The sequence below is a fragment of the Hyperoodon ampullatus genome, assembly GCF_949752795.1.
Source record: "Hyperoodon ampullatus genome assembly, chromosome: 16".
NCBI lineage: Eukaryota > Metazoa > Chordata > Mammalia > Artiodactyla > Ziphiidae > Hyperoodon > Hyperoodon ampullatus.
The window spans coordinates 57,734,645-57,755,061 of NC_136929.1; the positions used below are offsets into that span (position 1 = coordinate 57,734,645).

The 20,417-nt window shown below is 38.3% G+C and overlaps 1 protein-coding gene across 3 annotated transcripts in view; it reads left to right on the forward strand.

The window, feature by feature from the left end:
* LRCH1 (leucine rich repeats and calponin homology domain containing 1) overlaps positions 1 to 20,417 on the forward strand; it is a gene marked incomplete at both ends in the record, with an annotated part of 189,351 nt that overhangs the window by 151,852 nt on the left and 17,082 nt on the right. For 2 of the 3 annotated variants that reach the window (XM_079722106.1, XM_079722105.1), the window contains 4 exons: positions 3,048 to 3,101; positions 3,835 to 3,907; positions 14,369 to 14,478; positions 18,910 to 19,047. In XM_079722106.1, coding sequence (XP_079578232.1) covers positions 3,048 to 3,101; positions 3,835 to 3,907; positions 14,369 to 14,478; positions 18,910 to 19,047 — 375 coding nt within the window. Of the gene's footprint in view, positions 1 to 3,047; positions 3,102 to 3,834; positions 3,908 to 6,945; positions 7,051 to 14,368; positions 14,479 to 18,909; positions 19,048 to 20,417 lie in introns of all 3 variants that reach the window. The other variant, XM_079722104.1, reaches the window with a different exon arrangement.

Here is a 20,417-nt window from a genome sequence, read left to right on the forward strand (position 1 = left end):
TCAGGAAGCCTCTCATGTGAAGGCTGCCCTGGGCGCATTTCCTCAGGCTCTTCTTTAGAGACATGCTGCTTTTGATTCTGTACAGACTCACTTTTAGTTTTAGCTTTTTATTTGGAAATAATTTAAAATTTATAAAAGGTTTAAAAAATTACAAGATTCTACAAAAGGTTATAAAAAGTTATAACCTTGCACCCAGATTTACCTGTGATTAACACTTTAACACATTCGTAGTATCTCTCTCTTCCTCCACACACATAGTTCTTTTTATGAAAATTGGAGGAAAAGTTTTGTACATCATAGTCCTTTTCTCTAAACATTTCAGTGTACCTTTCCTAAGAATAGGGATTTTATCCTATATAACCCCATTTCAGTTATCAGCTTCATAAATTTACATTGATAAAATATTTTCATCTAATCTGCTATCCATATTCCAAATATTTAGGTTGATCTAATGATGTCTTTCATAGCACTTTTTCCCCTTCAGTGTAGGATCCAGTCTAGAGGCAATAATTGTCAGGTAACTATAGTTTGCTTTATTCTGGAACATTTCCATAACCTTTCTTTGATTTTTTTTTTTTTTTGCGGTACGTGGGCCTCTCACTGCTGTGGCCTCTCCCGTTGCGGAGCACAGGCTCCGGACGCGCAGGCTCAGTGGCCATGGCTCACAGGCCCAGCCGCTCCACGGCATGTAGGATCTTCCCGGACCGGGGCACGAACCCGTGTGCCCTGCATCGGCAGGCAGACCCTCAACCACTGTGCCACCGGGGAAGACCCTTTCTTTGATTTTTTATGACCTTAAAATTTTGAAGAATATAGTGCTCCCCCTTTTGTAAAATGAACTGCCCCTTATTTTGTGGGACAGAAATCCCTCATATTTCTTCATGATTAGATTGAGTCCCTGCATTCTTGTTTGGGATGCTGCACAGGTGATGTGGTGTTGTGTTCTTCTCAGGTACCACATTTGGAGGCACATTGTGTACATCTGTGCTTCATTGGTGACATTAATCCGATTACCCAGTCGAGGTAGAATCTGATTTCTCCACCGTCTAAGTATTCTATTTTCCCCTTGCAATTAACAATCAGTCAGCGAAGAGGTCCTTTGAGACCATCTTAGAATCCTGCTGCAGACCCACTTTTGATTCCAGTAAAATAGATGCCCTCCTGTGTGCATGATTTCAGGAGCATCAAGCAGACACCAAGCCTCTAGGAATAAAGATCTCCATTCCGTGTCTGATTTACAATGTTAATATTTTTTTTCCCCTTTTTGGTTGAATGAGGAGTCACGTTCAGTGTAAGGAATTCTTACACATTGTCTTCCTTCTTTGGGCAAGTCTCTGTCCATGACATACGTCTGCATGATTTTTAAAAGGGAGGGGAATTGCTGGCTCTGGTGGAGAAAAGAAGTCACAAGGAGGAGGAAAAGAAAGTGGTAGATTAGCAAGGCCAGTGCTGATGATTATGTGGAACTTAAGTGGGACCCTCCTTTATGGTTTGGTTATTTTTATATTCTCTCTTCCGTCTCATTTAGGAAGAAAGCAGTATCTTTAGCATAGTCTTGAATCAGTTAGCCAGTATTTGTTGAGTCCTTGTGCTGGATTCAGCCTTGTTTGGGGTGTCGAAGACTGGGATAGGAAGAAGATGAAGTTGCCCTCACTTCTAAGGCATTTTAAAAATTGTGGAGGGAAGAAGGCTTAGATACTGAGAAAACTTAGAGAAGAATATGGATAGTCCATAATCCTGAGTGTTTTAGGTGCTCTGTGAGACTGGGGAAAGGATAAGAGGTTAAGGAAAGGGAAATAAACCTAGATTTGGGGGGCAGCTAGGATTTGGATCGGTCCCAGGAGGCTGTGCTGAGCAAGGCAGCTTGGCCATGGTCGAATCAGCACAGAGCATGAACTGGACAGAAACACCGAGGGATAGGCTGGTGCCCAGTTAGATAGGTGAGGCCAAGATTATGAAATGGTTTGTAATTGTCAGCACCTCACATTATCTGACTTTTAACACACTTTAGATGACTGTCCACATCAAGTTTGGGTAGCACTGGCAACCATTCAGGAAGAATTGCAAATTATACTCTCATATGTAAATAATATCCAGTAGGGAAGGATGCTGTGGGGACAACAGGGAAAATTAGAGGAATGAGTTTCTTACAGAGAGAATCAAACCTGCAAGTTACTTGTTAGCAGTTCAGACATTTAATTGAGTAGGGAAATTAATGACTGTTTATTCTAAAAATAGGTTATTCCTTGGATTTGTCACAGTTGGGAATATTTTTTAATAGCACTCGTCAACAATAGGAATAGGAACAGACATCTTAAATTTATACTAGTTTGGTGATATATATGAAGATGTTTATATTAGCTATCACCAAATTTTTTATTAGGGTGGATCAATGCTTTTGTTTCTGGCTGTGCCGCCCGGCTTATGGGAATCTTAGTTCCATGACCAGAGATCAAACCCGGGCCTTCAGCAGTGAAATCGTGGAGTCCTAACCACTGGACCTCCAGGGAATTCCCTCAGTGGGGTTCTTGATTACCTTATAAGAAGGCAAATCTGGGTAAAATAAACTATCGAGTTTCCCCATTGGTTGACAAAGCAAACATGTTAAATTGAAAGCACAGGATTTTCCTAGGTCCGGTATGTATATTTATTAAAAAGCTCCCAATGAGATTCTGTGTATTTGGGAACTACTGCCTTGGACCATTTATAAAAAACCCTTATGCCCCCAGCAGGTGGGAGCCTGCCGGTTGCTTGGTAACCTAGCAAGGAAAGCTGATGTTCACAGGTACTTTGGACTGAGCTCTTTGCTCTGGGAAATCCCTTTTCTTAGTTTGTGTGATATTTTAGTGGTATTTTTCTGTGAATATAGTTGCATGTTTTTAGAAAATGTAAGTACGGCCTACTTAACTACTAATTAATTAATTCAGTGTATTATTCATTGTGTCCCTATGTGCCAGGGATATGATGGAAGTTAGAAAAACTCAGTTCTTGCCTCACTAATTTTATAGTCTGATGGAACGTACCATGCATTTTTTTTCTTCCTTAAGGTGCAAAATGATCTAACATTACAGAGTAATGGGAGCGAGTATTCTCCCAATGAGGTAAGTTTCCTGAAAATTAATGAAAGCTGAGGTATTTTGTGAAGACTGAATTGGAATATCTTGTACAGAAATCTATAATCTGAGACCATGATGATTCATGAGTTAATTGTATTGCAGAATCTCTGAGGGAATCTCATTAGCTCTCATAGCCCGATCTGGCCCTATCCATAATTAAAGACTCATTTTATAAGACATATTTTGAAGACCAAATGTGGGAACGTTTTTATAGAAAACGAAGTGAAAATAGCTCATCTAGGCAACATTTAGAATGTCTCGTTATCTATAAATGATTCAGTGTGTGGTTTCCCTATCGCTGAGACATCTGTTCAGTGTTAACCTGTTTTCTCATCTCGTTGTGTTATGAAATTCTTTATCAGATGTGCCCTCTGTGAGGTGGATGTGAGTGAGTGCTTGTGTGTGTCAGTGCCTGCACCTGAATGCACGCATCTATTCGGGAGCAGAAAGGGATTGCCAGTACCACATAACTATGAACTGTTTTTATAATGAGCACATGAACAATTGGACGGATCTCCCCCAAAACAACATTCTGTCGATTCTACCACTTAAAGCATTAGCAATGTGAAGATGCATCAATTATCATTTTTTAGTCAGGACTTCCTCACAGCAGTAAATGCAAGGAGGTCGTGGTTTTATTATAATCCTTGATCATAGAGAAGCGTGCATAGTTCTGCTCCAGTTCTTTAAAAAATGTCCTTTCCTTCTAACACCACAGATGAGAGAGAACTCCCCTGCCATCTCTCCTACCAACACCAGCACAGCTCTGTTTGGCCTGAAGCCTCGATCAGGTAAATTGAAACCTTAGTGTTCTTGCACGTGTGAACAGCTCAGGAGTTTCTCTTTAGCCTTTTAAATGCATACATTATAGTGTGAGCAGCCTTGTCAACTCTGGTGAGTTTGAGTCCTGGCATCAGAACCCCACTACAGCTTGGGGAGGCCATATTTTCAAGCCTTGTGGTCGTGAATCACCTATTAATGCCATGTTATCAGTAATAGATTATCTTACCTCCTTTTGAATCAGAGCAAAGAGAAAAAGATGTTGGGACATGTAAGTGGGAAAGAAATATTCTGTTGATAAAATAGCCACCCCTTTGCCCCGGTGGTTCCTGGTACCTTGCTGAATTAAGGCTGGTGACTCTTTTCTGAGACACACCTCATTTGCTCTCTGGGCCTTGGTAAGGACTGTGTATTTACTCATGTGACAGGGTGGTCATTCCAAGACTCACATGAGTGGTCAGGAGACATTTTGAAGAGCATTTCTGCTTATATTACCTACTTTATTTTAACTTAGTATATTCACAAATGTAAATTATAGCAATGTGCAAAACAACTACTGATTTTAAAAAGAAGGACTATGTATAGAAAAATTTGGTTCTTCTGATTTCTCCATGTACTTAAAGTTCTAACACTATCTACCTTCTTTTAGGTGCTTCTTTGTTTTAATATTTTTGATTCTTAAGTCTTTTGCATACACTCACTGCTAATGCTTTTCAGTAAGTGCTAAAAAAGGACTCAGACGCTTTAAGCAAAAGGTAGTAAACTCATATGTTCTTGGGTTTTTTAATAAAGCATTTGGCAACAGTTGAAGTTATACATGTGCATATTTTGAAAAAGGGTACCCATAGAAAAAAAACGAAGATGGTTCTTTTATAAAGGAATGTTTTTTTCGTTTTTGGAGAAAGTTGATTGATGGGTAACATGTGGCCAGGTGTAATGGCTTCCTGGCATTTTGAATGGGCTGTAAGACAAAGCCATTTGAGAAGATGCTTGGGTGTGGCAAGGGTTAGGAGGTGTTTTATGGAGAACCAAATTGTGCATGAAATAAGACTCAAATGGCTGGCCTCACCATTCATGGAGCTGAGCGTATGCAGCCAGATCTGTGTTGGGCCTCCATTTCCAAGGTCTCAGATTGTGCTGGGAGGAATGGAGGCTTCCATGCCTTGAGTGATGATCTGCCCGGAATGTTCTCTATACACTGAGGACTTCATATTGGGCTACAGACTTTCTCCTATCCCTTACAGGCACTTTTACACAATTTAAAAATATCTTAGGGGCTTCCCTGGTGGCGCAGTGGTTGGGAGTCCGCCTGCCGATGCAGGGGACACGGGTTCGTGCCCTGGTCCGGGAGGATCCCACATGCCGCGGAGCAGCTAGGCCTGTGAGCCATGGCCGCTGAGCCTGCGCGTAAAAAAATCTTATAATTGAGCAAATCAAAAGTTGAATGAATGTCCAAAGAATAATATTCTTTTGAATGTGCATCTTTGCAATTTAGTTTCAAAATTGTCTCCGTGACTTTTTCAATTCTTTTTATGGGGTCCAAACTCAACTTACCAACCTCATACCCACACTGTTGAACCATTTCAGACTCTTTGTGGTGGTGAAAAATAAATGAAGTATTTATTTTGAATAGCAGGAAACAAAGATAATTTCCTTTCCTAGCTTCCAACCTTTCTATAATGCTGACTAACCAGTGTGGAAATTGTGCCAGTTGTTGAGAGCTTTGTGGAGTTTGGTTGTCGTAAGTAATGCTGATTTTTCTTCAGGAACATCAAGTGGCATGTTGGAACGTTATGAAACTAGCATCATGTATTGGGAATTTAAAAATTTGTATTTAGTGACTTTAAAATATTACAGTATGTATTTTTCACATTTTCTAGAAAATAATATACATACTAATCTTAATTGAAGATCACATGACTAAAAAAGAGAGAAATTATTTTTGATTGAGTAGCTTTGGAACTTTAAAAAGTGATTTAATTTTTATTTTAAAGTTAAGTATATGAATTCATGTGATTTCTGTGTTAAAAATAAAAACAGACTGCTCAAATTAGCAAATGGGAATAGAAACTTAGATTCTTAAAGTAGGCTAATAGTTTTCTTCAAAAGAAATTTTTTTTTCTGTGTTTTCCTCCCAAGAAAGACAACTGTATATATCCAAATATGCATTACTAGAATCATGTCCCTGTATTTTACTGGCCCTGCCTTATGACTGAATAAAAATTGTATAGATATTTCCTAAACATCAAAAATTACTATATGGATAATTAGTACAAAAAAAAAGAGATGTTATTTCATAAATGACCAATTTAGAAGTGCTTTGAATTGACTGACATCTATCGGTTAATTAGGTTTGTTGTTAAAAAGACTCTACTAAGTGTCCGAAATAGGTTCTATACTGATCAGTATCTAAGACAGTATTGAGAGGTATACCTGTGTGTCAAGGGTTGAGCAGAGTTGGCTAGATTCACTTATCAGTAAAGCATGCCAGCAGACTTACAGATGTCTTTAAAGAGAAATTTTACATTACCTTGGGAAAAAAATCCACCAGTGGTAAACACCGATTCTATAATAGATTTATTTCTAAATAATAGACATATTTATACATATTAAGCTTTTTCTATGTAAACAAATTTTTTGTGTGAATCATATTTGCTAAGATTGTTAGTTATTTAGGTCTTTGGAAAAGGTATCTGGTAGGTCTTTTGCTTTTTATCTGCATAATCTATGGGTACTCCTTCTTTCCGCTGACATGATTCATTAGTACTCTAAGTCTGTGGGCTTGCGAACTGTTAACGATTAACGGTGTTAACTGCATGCCAAGTATATGATTGATAAGTACTAACACTCAGTTTTTTATCATTCTTTTTATTCCATGCGCCATCTTTCATTCTTCTCCTATATTGTACATTTGAAATTAAATTCCATAATATGAAATTCGCTTCATTTCCATACAATCCTTATGCCATTTGTGAAATGCTGCTGCCCCTTTGGTTTTTCCTGGTCCTTGTGCAACTGTACGCGGACTGGCTCTCTCGCTCTCCTGCAGACCCAGCCCTCACTCTTCCTCCTATCTCCTTCAACAAACTTACACAGGCACAAACATGGGACAACTCTAGCTACAGTGTTCCATCTGAAGGAGACAGTGACAATGGTAGGTGGCTTTGTACCTATTCTTCGATGTGCTCATTAATAAGCCAATGAATGAATATACTGAACATTCATTTCTGTGCAGCTGAAGATAGAGTGTATATTCTCCTGCATGCCTGATATAAGAGATAATAGTAAACCTGGAAAGTCCAGAAAAGTGCACGTGGATTGTTCTCTGGCAGTTTATCAAACTACATTTAATTATCTTGAATATTCTGAATTTTGGAAGGATTGTACAATAATTTCTTCTCTATCCTTTCTGCTTGGGTTTTTTTTGGTGTGTTTGCTTGTTTATAAAAATTGGGGGTTTGTACATTTGGATAATCTCTGCTGCTCCTGCTTCTGAACTAAATGCTTTCAGAGTTTCATCTTTTATCATCTGTGCTTATTTACCATATGAAATTTTTAAAGTAATCAAGACATACTGTGGCTGATCCAAGAGGACTGCACTGAAAATAGTTAGAAGTGAGAAATTCCTAAAAATGAAGAGAAATCACTTGCTTTTTTTTTTTTTTTGCAAATTATTTGCACATTATGACTTTTGATACCTTCAGCCCTTTTGAGTGTAATTGCATCTACATGATATTTAAGAATGGTAACTTGGCTTGAGAACCAAATGTGCAAATAAAAAATTGCGGACACCTAGCTAGGATTCATGTGGATATCGTTTGATTTCGTGCCACTAAATATCTCAAGTAGCCTAAAAGATGAAAATAAAATAAATATAGTTATTTAGATATACTTACCACAGATATCTGAACCTCCATACTGGTCTGTTACTTCAGATATTTTACTCCAAGATACCAGGAGATAAAAGTAACGTGAAATGAAATAGAGAGATGATTTATAGGGAAGAGAAGTGATATGTGGGGTAAAACCACAATGCAAGCACAATAAGAAGATGTATTTTCTGATAATACTTATTTTTTTAATCTAAGTATCAATATGTTATATGTAACGAATAGAAACCGTATATTTAAAACATTTGCTGTGATTTCTGGTCAAAATTCAACCAAAAAATGCTTTTCCAGACTTCTTTATGTAGAAGGATAATGTATATCTTGACAGGTTAGTTACAAAAGGAATTTCATTATTCCATAGATTCCTAAAATTTTAACTGAAAACAAGTGTGATTAAACAACAACAACAGGGAAACCAAAGTCCCTTCTTATACCATCCCATTTTAAATTCTGGAAGTTGAGGAAGGCTAAATGGAAACTTTCTTGATAAACCTGTTCCTTTACTTAAAAATAAAAAGGAGAGAGAGGCATTTTTGTTTTTCAGAAAGCATGGCTATTTATGGATCTGATGTTGTTTAAAGGAAATGAGCCTAGAATGAAAGATTTATGTGTGTTTTGGTATTTCCTTAGGAGTGATATCTGAAACCAAAGACTTTTTTTTTTTAAGCTGAGTAAGATCTAGACATCTTACGTAGCAGTAAGATTTCTATCTTTATAGATGAACCAACCAAAAGGAGAAAGGTGGGTCATGCTGGGTCACGCTGTTACGTAGAGGGAGAGGTGGGGGTCACACCCAGGGCTCCTAACTCTCTGATCATCTCCTCTCCACCATATCTACCTTCATCTACAGCTGTTTATTGAGGGTTCTTTGTGCAAGCTACTAAGCCAGATGGCGTTCTTTTTATTGAAAGTCCTAAGATTTCCATAGAAAAATAATCATTGTGAAAATCTTTCTGAAAATAAAATAACCTGGCAGTACTTCTCTGGTAGTTTTTGTTTGAGTGAGAATTCCAGGGATTCATGTGTAGCTATTATGCTGTACCACACACACACACACACACACAAATAATAAAAGGATTGTTTTCAGTATTCATCTACGTGGGGTTAATCATGTCAGATATTGGATAGTTGTTATTTTCCCCTATTTGCAATTTGTCTACAATATGCCCTGGGCAAGAGATGATTTTCTATTAATTACCTATTAATTTTCTGGCAACAGAAATCTTTGCAAATATTTGTGTAGGTTCCCAGATCTGACCTTTCAAATAGAATCTTCATTCTTTTTGTGCTAAATATTGCCTTCTGATTTGAATACATTTTCCAGTACGTTTTTTAAATTAATGATATATGTATCCCCAAGTATATGTGCTAAGGTTGGAAGAGGAATACAGCCTACTTTTATGTTGTTCTTACTGGTTCCTCTGGAATAGTAGATCCTATTCAGTGGCCTCTCATGGCATTTCAAAGCTGATTACCCCAGCAGTTTTGTTTCCTCATATTTTCTCCATTATCCAATATCTGCAGCTATCTCACCCTGTGTAAATAAGTGGCATCATATTACCAACTCAACCCAGCATAATGTAGCTTGCCTTTCATTTGTATTTTTATTAATTATTTTTGGTAAAGTTGGCATTTTTATACCTTGTTCACTGTCTTTATGTTAAAATTACCCTTTTATTTAAATTCCAATATTTAAGTAAAATTTAAATTTTATTTAGAAAAATACATTTAAAATAATAAATACAGCTTTCTAATATTTTGTTTCAAATATATCTTATTTCAAGTTCCCTATTTTCCCTAAAACTCATTCTTCAAAGAAATAAAAAAAGGCAAACTGGTTAGAAGGTCCTTGGGAGTTTGAATTCCCACAATCCCCAAAGTTCTGCCTCCTATAATGGATGGGGAAGGATGTGGATGTGTGTCTGTATGTCTTTCCACCCCTGGAGCTGGATGCGGCAGCTTCACTTCAAGTTGTTCTTAACTTGATAACTTCTCTTCTGCTTCTTTTCTTGTGCCCTCTTACTACTCTGCATCTTTCTTTCCTTTTCCCCTTCATTTTGAAATTAAAATCATTCCTATCTTCCTTTGAATTATTTTCCCTTTTTCATTTGCAGTGAATTGGTGGGTGCTAATTTATACTTAAAATTGATCTTTAAACTATCACTGGAAAGTGAATGAATGGACATGTATCTTGGGCCAGTTTACAGACATTTTCTGGAATTGTTTTACCATAATCTTGAACTTCTAGGTATTATTTTCCCTATTACAAAAATGATGAAACTGAAGCTATGAGATGAGAGGTGTTTCAGTGGTTCTTAACCTGTCTTCATATTAGAATCACCTGGGCATTTTATAAACAATAGCTGCCTATACCCCACACTGCCTGTGCTGATTTATTCGGAGTAGCATGGAGTCTTCGCACTGATTATTATTCTTATTATCTTACTGATTTTATGTTATGTTTAAGTAGGTGAAAACCAATGGGTTGAATAAACTGCCTGAGACCATAGAAAGCAAATCTGAGCATTTTGAGGGCAGAGGTTTTACATAATTCATTTTTGGGCACCAGAGGGAATAAATGAATGCACTAATTAGATTTCTGATTCACATTAACCTGGATCTACAGCTCATGATACTTTTTCAAAGCCACCATATTGCTGCCCTTGAATTTGTATGTCTTCAACATCACACCCAGTCCAGGTTTTTAATTTCAAAGGAGAAGTTGAGAGCCAAATTCCAAAACCTCATGTGTCCACAGAGAAGAAATCTAGAGTTAAATTTAGATAACAAAGGTTAATAATATAGACCGATAATTTCTATGCAAAGTTCCTTTCACTTAAAAATTAAATAAGTAGCATTTCAGGCAATTTTTAGAGGAGCGAGCTTTCTTTGCTTAACTGAAAGATACTTTTACAACATTTAGAAAAAGTTTCTTATGCACATCCTTAAATATTTACTGAGTGCCTCCTATGTGTTAGGCATGATGCTCGTTACTGTGGATACAGATCTGAAAAAGACAGACTAGATCTCGTGGAACTTTTATTTCAGTCTCTAATGCATTCAGACCTGGAGACTAAGTTTTAGGAGATTTTTCATGTTAAAAAAAATTGAGATGACTGATTATCAGGGTAGGGTAATCTCTGACAAGGTATTCTCCATATAATGTGATCTTTGAATGAGGGAGTTTTTGAAACACTTGTTTGTTTATTCATCTAACAAACTGCTTTGTGGGGCAAGGGGTAGAGGTTTAAATTGGAAACAAACATAAACTCTTACAGAGTCCTAATGGGGAAAAGCAGATCTCTCCTGTAAGACAGAAAGTGAAGAGTGCCATGAGAGACACAGATAAAGCATGTTGTACATTCACAGCTGACAGACCACTCCCAGGTCAGGGATGAAGATGAGGAGGAGGGTGAAGGAGGAGGTAGAGATAACGGAAAAATCAGTGGACTAGGACGTGTACCTGCAAGGATGCATTTGATATTCTGCATAAGCATAGTCGCCATTCCCTGCAGAGTCTTTGCTTAGAAATTTGTCTCTTCAGCTAAAGAAATTGCAAATATGAACAAATTGTCCTTTTCATTCTTTGAATGTTATCAATATTTGCTGTACACTAATTAAACAGCTAAGCAGGACTCCTTTTTTCCTGCATCTTAAATCACCTATTTCCTTGTCTCTTCCTACCCCTTGTGCATGCATATGTGTGTGTACACACACACACACTAACACACACCCTCACTCTGCTCCCTTGCCCCTCTTTTTTTCTTCTTATTTACACAATCAGTGTGACATTTGATGTGAAAGACAGTTACTAACAGGGCGGCTCTTAATATTGTCTTGCAGCCACAAGCTAAACTTTTATTCCCCTGAATTAAGTAGGGGAGTTCTCGAAATGCAGTGATATGAAATTAAGAAAGACCAGAATAATTCCTCTATAGATCAATTTCCTGAAGTTTTGACCAGGCTGATCACTGCATTTATTATTTAAATATGACTTGAAAGAAAACAAAAAAAACAACTGTGGATAAAACAATCAGAGCTACCATAATGGTCCTATTAAAATTATTCTGTCATAACAAACTTACATGCTCTGTAGAATTATTATTAGTTTAAATAGTTCATTTTAAATTCTAATATATTCTACAATAATTAATCTATTTAGAAAACTAGTATTATAGTCATGCTTCCAGTAATTTTATGTACATTTGAAGTATTCATTTTAAAAATAATGGTTCACATATGTTTTAACACTTTTTGACTGCTTACATTTATAAAGCAAATACCCAAGCATGTATTTTATATTTTTTGAGACGTATGGGAATTTAAGATGAAAAGCAATGCCAGGAAATTAAAACCCAGATACCATTGAATTATCTTGGTGTCTTACACAGGGCTCTAACAGGGTATAGATACTTGAAGAGTGTGCTGTTAGCCAAAAGCTCACGGTTAATTTAACTTCCTGATAGCTTCGTATTCAGAATGAAATCTGCCAGTAAAAACATACTGAAAATATTAAACATGTAGTATTAGATAAGATTTCCCCCAGAAAAAAGGGAAAGGAAATTAAAACCTCCAAAGAAAACATTAGATTTGTTTAAACGGTTCTGGGGCTCCCCTTGCTGGCCAGTGTGTGTATTACTCAGCTAAGTCCACATTCCTTGACTTTTTTGGTAAATTTGGTTGACTTTTTCTTTGGTGGTGTGGATTATTTCTAGACTTTACATTTTAATATATATCTCTTCTGGTCACTATGTTTAAATGGGTAGATTTTTTGGTTGGTCTCAATATGGTGCAAAGGCAAATTTAATGCATTTCCAGTTTCTTCCGTGCTTCTTATTTTGTCAAATCCTTCCTCATTTCCCTTTGCTCTGTGAACTTCTCATCTCTCCCTGCTGCTCGGTCCACCCTACTTCCTTTGCCTGCCTTGCCTTTATTTTTGAAACAATTGGTCTCGCTTCCTGTGGGGTTCGGTTTTTGTAGGTCTTGGTGACAAGACTTCGGCTCTTTCTGCTTGTGACTTCCTTAGGTGGCTTGAGGCAGAAGCCCAGGCTCCAGGCTGACTTCTCTCTGAGGTTCCAGAAGGTGTTAACATATACAATAGATCATTCCCTCGCTCCATTAACTTCTGTAAGTCACGGATTTCTTAAGATGTGTCAACTTTCTGGTCCTCTGTAGAGCACCAGAGGGCTGATTCAGATATCCGAGATCTGATTCAGAAAGAAAATACTGAGATGTGAGAAGTATAGTGCAAGACACTTATTGAAGTGTTTTGGTTCAAAGATACAAATTGAGGTTAAAACGACCTCAATTAGTCGGGTGAATATGGGATAATTGATTATATGGTGGACTCCAGTTGTTTTTATTCAAAGTATATTTGTAAACCATATTTCATTAAAAAACAAATAAATTGAAATGCTTTTAAAGTGGTTCATAGCAAATGTTTGGCAGAATAGAATAAACGTTACATAGTCTTCTTATTCTACATTATTGAAGATACGGTGATTGAAACCCCTAGAATTGCAGTATGGCAGTGCAGCCTTCTCCGTGGTACTGATTTTTAAAATCGGAGTTCTCTGCCCCACATTGTCTGAAGCGCTCCCCTCATTTGTCCCCACCGCCCCCCATCTGAAAATCTACGGGACACGGGGAACCAACTACAGCTCTTAACTGTTCTTTGCCCCCTCTGGTGTGCATGGAAAGTTGACAGTCTTAATAAGATAAGAATCTCAAGGAAGAAAAAGATGAAAGTTTAAATTCACCTTGGGCTTTGTATCCTAATAAAAATGGCCATAATCACTCAGCCCGTACATAGCATATTTTGTACCTTCTCTGTTAAGCTTTAAAAGATGTCATCCTTCAAAGTTTGAGAGCATTCATTTTCTCTGCAGCCAGAGCCTTAACTCCTTCCAGAGTTGCCACTGTGAGTCGCTGTTTCTGGAGGTTGTAATTTTAAGGACCTGCAGCCAGAGATGATCTCTTAAAACTGTCTCCCATCTTGCCAGCTTTTCTAAAAGGAGTCTGTGGTCATCTCTGAAGAGCTGACTTCTGGGATGTGCTGTCAGTGACATGATAGAAGGCAGAATTTTTCCCTCCACACTCAGATACTTATCTGAGTGGATAGTGTGTATCATCACTTAGTTCCTAACCCAGGCTGATGAAAAACCTCAGCCAACAGAATCCTTAACCTGTGCTTGTTTGTAACCTGTAAAGCAATTCTGTCTTATTAGTTGAAACAAAGTATCCAAATTTAATGAAAGGATTGTGAAACCTGGAGTGTAGATGAAAACTTGGAATAAAAGCAGTGGAAAAATGAGAGAGAAGGGGTCTGGAATGGTGCCAAGGATGACCAAGCCCTTTCCTGGATTCAACTGATGGTTCATCCACACAACCCAGAATAATTGAATACATAATCTTCTCTAGAATATTCGAATCAAGCTTTTCACGTGAAGTCAGAATTTATTGTTTTGTGAGTGGTGAATGAATTATTTGGGATAAATAAACTATTTGATTTAAATATGAGCAGCCCTATACGGCAACCTGTACTAGGTGCTCCATAAAGGCTTTTTTCCTTTTCTGTTACAGTGTTTCTTAGACCACAGAGAAATTTGGAATCTATAGACCCACAGTTTACAATTCGGCGGAAAATGGAACAGATGAGAGAAGAAAAAGAACTGGTGGAACAGCTCCGAGAGGTACCGGGAAACATTGTATAACTGAATAATTATTTCCAGAATTGAAGCAGCATTCTGTATTTTTAAAAAGTAGACATTGGGGACTTCCCTGGTGGTCCAGTAGTTAAGACTTCACCTTCCAATACAAGGGATGTGGGTTCAATCCCTGGTTGGGGAGCTAAGATCCCACATGCCTCGTGGCCAAAAAAACAAAACATAAAACAGAAGGAATATTGTAACAAATTTAATAAAGACTTTAAAAATGGTCCACATCAAAAAAATCTTTAAATAAAAAAGTAGACTTTGAAGCACTGCAGACTGAATATCTAGTTTCAAATCTAGCCAGCTCACTGTTTGATATTGGACAAGTCACTTAACATCCCTGAGTTTGAGTCTTTTCATGTATTTGAGTCTTTCATGTATTAAAAACAATAGTTCCCATCTACCTCCATGGGATTTTATGAGAAATATATGAGATAATGTAAGTAGAAATACTTAATACCTATGTATAAAAGCTGGTATTATTTCAGTTCTGTATGCTTTAAAAAATGCACTGTTATTAATTTACTTAATAATATGCCATGAATTTAAAGATATTTATAGTTATCCTTACTACGTACCCCAAACCGGCCAGAATTTTCGAATGTCATAATAGGCAAACCGTTTGAGTTCCTACCAAGGGTGAAGTCTTGTGCTGGGTGCCGGGGAAGATTTCAAACTCGGTGATGGCAGGGACCATGGCTGTCTTATTCCTTGTTGTGTTTCTGTCCCCAGCACAGCTCCTAGTGGGAACTGTGTATGTATTTCTCTACCTTCATGGTCTTTGTCTCTAGTTAGGAGGATCGTATGTAAATATGTGGAAGATCAAACAGCAGGACAAGGGTCAGTCACCAAAGAACACAATGGTATTAGTTATTAAAGGCAGTACATCATGAATTACTACATAAGTTCTTTATATTTGAAGAGAAGTGCCATAGCCATGAACTAGACGAATATAAGAAGCTTCTTGAGGAGGTAGATTTTATACTACATCTTCTCCTTTCACTAGCAAATGATTATTGACGGCTCTCTGTGCCAGGCTGTATAGTCTAGGTGATAGACAGAGAAAAGAACAAAAAGGTCCCTGCTCGCATGAAGCCTGTAGTCTATTGAGAAGATGGAGTAAATAAGAAGGAAACAAATAAATACACAATTTCAGATAGCAATGAGTTCTATAAATGAGCAGTGAATCCTATAATTAAAATTAAAGCTGAATTAAGGTAGGTCAGAATCTTTGTTGTTGCAGACGATGCTTTATATACGGTTTAGCACGCAGTCAGGAGGAAAGAAAAAAAACCCAGAAACCTCTTACCACCACTTTAAGCCACTGTGGTTGACTCAGCAGTCGCAGAGGGCAAGTCAGTCCTCTGTCATTTGCCTAGAATATTTGGATGTGCCGTAAACTTGGGAGGTGAACTTTCAGAGATATGTAAACATAAGATCAGAAGTTGAGCTATGCCTCTCAAAGAGTGATATCATTTTATCTTAAAGCCTGGGTCATATTGATAGCTTATGTTTTAATTTAGTGATGTAAAATTAGAGACTGAAAGCATGCTTGGAAAAAAATGAGGTGTCTATACAAGACAGTTCTGAAAGAGAATTATGCAACCCTGTTACATGCACTGATTTTCAAGTGCTTCACTTATTGCAGATCTCCCAATAAAGTCATCCTTTCTTACGCTGTTATCCATTTACAAGGAGCTTCTGCTGTAAAGCAGAAATTTGTATTTGAAGTTTTAAAAACTGATCTATCTACTTCTGCTTCTGAGGAGATGGAGTTGATGTACTTTTCCCCATTCATCCCACTAAGTACAACTAAAACCCCTGGTGATTATATATAAAATAAGCATAGGATCACTCTGAAAAGTGGAGAGAATAATTCACACTAGCTGGGCTTCTTGGGACTAGGAATGACAGTGGTGGTGAGTCCAGTGGGATTTCTTTTTTGCCTTATCTTTCTCAGACTTGAAGGTGAAGTAGTTAGAAACCGGAAATGCTAATGGGCACAAATTAAGAAAAAAAAAAGTCCCAATGAAAGCTTGCTTACTTTAGTCAAAGGACCAGAAAAGGGGCAGCCTAGTGAGATAGAAAATTTTTAGACATTAAAGGCTCTGCTCCAGCTAAACACTACAGAAAACGCGTGGTCCCACCCCTACCATTGCCTGCAAAGATGGCGTAGGCAGCTCAACTTTAACCTCTGCTGGGATGGTATCAGAGAAGGCCAAGTTGGGAGCCAGGAATTTCATTCCCATGAGCTAAGAATGATCCCGTCCCCTCCCATGGTAACAGTGGAGCCCACATGGGGAGCCTGGATTTCCACACCCACACCAGTCACTGACAGCAAGTGGGAATCTGCATTTACACAGCAGTAACAAGGTGGTAGTCTCCCTTTCCCTGCCAGAGCAGTGTCCAAAAAAGCCAGCTAAAACAGAAAGTTTAAATAGAATCCAGAGTCTCATAATACCAGAAATGTCCAGGTTTCAACCAAAAAAATCACTCATTTGGGCTTCCCTGGTGGCGCAGTGGTTGAGATTCTGCCTGCTAATGCAGGGGACACGGGTTCGAGCCCTGGTCTGGGAGGATCCCACATGCCACGGAGCAACTAGGCCCATGAGCCACAACTACTGAGCCTGCACGTCTGGAGCCTGTGCTCCGCAGCAAGAGAGGCCAGAATAGTGAGAGGCCCGCGCACCGCGATGAAGAGTGGCCCCTGCTTGCCACAACTAGAGAAAGCCCTTGCACAGAAACGAAGACCCAACACAGCAAAAATAAGTTAATAAATTAATTTTTTTTAAAAATCACTCATTCTACCAAGAACCAGAATGAATGTGAAAGGATAATCAACAGATGACAGCACTATTGTGGCAGAGATGTTATCCTCTGACAAAGATTTTATACTGTTCATGATAGAAATGCTTCCACAAGCCATTACGAACACAGGTGAAACAAAGAAAAAAATAGAATGCCTCTGCAAAGGAATAAAAAATCTTAGCAGAGAAATAGAAGACATAAAGAAGGACCAATGGAAATGTAGAACTGCAGAATACATTATCCACAGAAGAAGCCCAGGGGGTGGGCTCAACAGCAGAATGGAGGTAAGGGAGGAAAGAATCAGTGAACTGGAAGAAAGAACAATAGGGATTACCTAATCTGAGTAGCAGAGAGAAGACAGACTGAAAATAAATGACCAGAGAGCCCCAGGGACCTGTGGGCGTGTAACAGATGATACACATTCATGCCATGGGAGTCCTGGAAGGAGAGGAGACGGGGAGTAGGGCCAGAGAGGTTCTGGGGGGTGGGAGGGAAGTGGGGGTGGCTGTAAAACAGCATTGTGAGAGAGCCTTGTAGTGATGGCCATGTTCTATCAATGCCAGTGTCCCAGTTGTGAAGTTGTAGTATATATTTTTGAAGGTTGTTACCTTAGAGGGAAACTGGGTAAAGGGTACATGAGATCTCTCTGTATTACTTCTTATAACTCCATGTGAATTTATAATTATCTCAAAGCGTTTAATTTTTTAAAAAGGGAGAAAAATTGATTTTTGAACTAAAGCATGGTCTGAGAGAAAAGCATCTCTTAATCCCTTTTCTGCCCCTTGCAGTCTGTCTGAACCAGTTGGATTTGGGTTTTTTAATTTATTTTTGTTTATTTTATTTTATTTTATTTATTTTTTATTGAAGTATAATTGACTTAAAATATGATTTTAGTTTCAGGTGTACAACATAGTGATATATTTTTACACATGGCAAAACGATCACTATGGATTTGGCTTTTATTGTTCAACTCATTCTGTTTTTCTATTTTCATTGCTAAGTCTGAGGCAATGTTGAACTTAAGAAGTCCATTTTTTGTTTTTGACTGTCTCAGGTCTTCATTGTGGCACATGGGATCTTCACTGTGGCATGTGGGATCTTTTGTTGCATCACATGGGCTTCTCTCTAGTTGTGGCATGTGGGTTTTCTCTTCTGTAGTTGTGGTGTGGGGTCCAGAGCACATGGGCTCTGTAGTTTGTGGCACTCGGGCTCTCTAGTTGAGGTGCGTGAGCTCGGTAGTTGTGGCGCGTGGGCTTAGTTGCCCCGCAGCATGTAGGATATTAGTTCCCTGACCAGGGATCGAACCCGTGTCCCCTGCATTGGAAGGCAGATTCTTTCCCACTGGACCACCAGGGAAGTCCCAAGAAGCCCATTCTTTTAAAAATTCAACTAATTAAAAATTTTAGACACAACTGAATTTGTTTTTCTACAGAGGGATTTTTATTTTAATATCTTTCGAAAAGGTTGAAATCATGTCAGTGTTTTCCACGTGTTCTTATCCTTCTCCATAATGAAACTTAAGTCTCAATTCATAAATACCCATAACTGTATTTTACCCTCAGTTGCCTGAGAGCAATTGGCTTCCTTCTGATTCCTTCCCAGAGCATCGAGATGAGACTCAAGGTCAGCTTGCACGAAGACCTGGGGGCTGCCCTCATGGATGGCGTCGTCCTCTGCCATCTAGTCAACCACATCCGCCCGCGATCCGTTGCAAGCATCCATGTCCCCTCACCAGCAGTCGTAAGTAACACCATATAAAGGGAAACTAACTCTTACATCAAACAAACTCCTTTGGGATAGTATTGCTGGTTAAAGATACCGAAGGGATCTCCAGGACCCTGCTCAAATCCTCTGTGTTGGGCCCTAAACAACTAGAAGAGCAGAAAAGGAATCACATTTCTGAATGAAGCAACATTTTCACTGTAAAAGGGGAAAATATTTAGAGTAAGTATGTAAAGGACAGAAAAGGAACTTACTTCAAATATAAAGCAAAACACGTTAAAGAAATGCTTGGGGTGCTAACTTTAAGACTGTAGAGACACAAAGATTCATTCCTCACAAGGAATTATTTAAACAGTGAGAAGCCTTTTTGGAAAACTTCTTTTGGTTGGTGAGTTCTCTTCTAAATGGAAACTCTTTCCTCTATTAATTATTGAGGATTTTAGAATAGCTCTGAAAAGATGTGGATTCTGTATAAAATATCATTAGTAATCTGTCAGGCCAGAGGTTGGTCAGCTGGTCATTAATTCAACAATTCCTTGATCACTAGCTGTGCTCAGGGGTAGGTTGGAGATACCAAGGAAACTGGGGAAAGATGAAAGAGACTGAGTGAGATGCCATTCGTCCCTAAAAATCCTCGTCTCCATGTGGGGGAGATAAAGCAGGCACTGGCATCCTCTTCCTATAATCATGGACCATATTACCATCCAGAAGAGAGCTATGGAGTCATTTTATGGTCATTCAGATGAGGGAGGGGGAATCAAAGATAAGCTGGTCTTTGAAGCCTACGTAGGGTTCAGACAAGTAGAGAAAACCTCTATCCATACTATTTACTATTAGATGAAGCAGCAGAGTTGAGGGGCTAAGAATGTAGGGGTTGGATTCCAATTCCACATCTATATAATCCATACGACTTTGGGAGTTATTTAACCTTTCTTTAACTTGATTGGCTCTTCTCTGTCATGGAACTGCTCCCATGAGGATGAAATGAGGGCCTACATGTGATATAAATGTGAATGCAAGCCATTGTGATCATTAGTGTTTATGAGCAGATTTTTCAAAAGCCAGAGCCCCCAACCTCAAGGCACAGTGTTCATAAAATATCATATGAAGAGTGTGTGGAGTGAAAGCCTCATGTGAAGCCCCACTCCCCGCCCAGGAAAGCATTGTAGTGGCATTATTTTTCTTAGTTTCTTTTCTCTTGGCAGCAGGAAAAATTAGCTGATGATCGCATTTCAACTGTCAGTTTTCTTTCTATACAGTTGAATATATTTTTCCCTTCAAAAGACTGACCACTTTTTTGCCTCAGAAAACACAGGAAAAAAAACCAAAACAAAACACTTTGTCTTCTGATTCAAATTTGCTTTATCTGCCTTAGTTTGGGCAGTAAA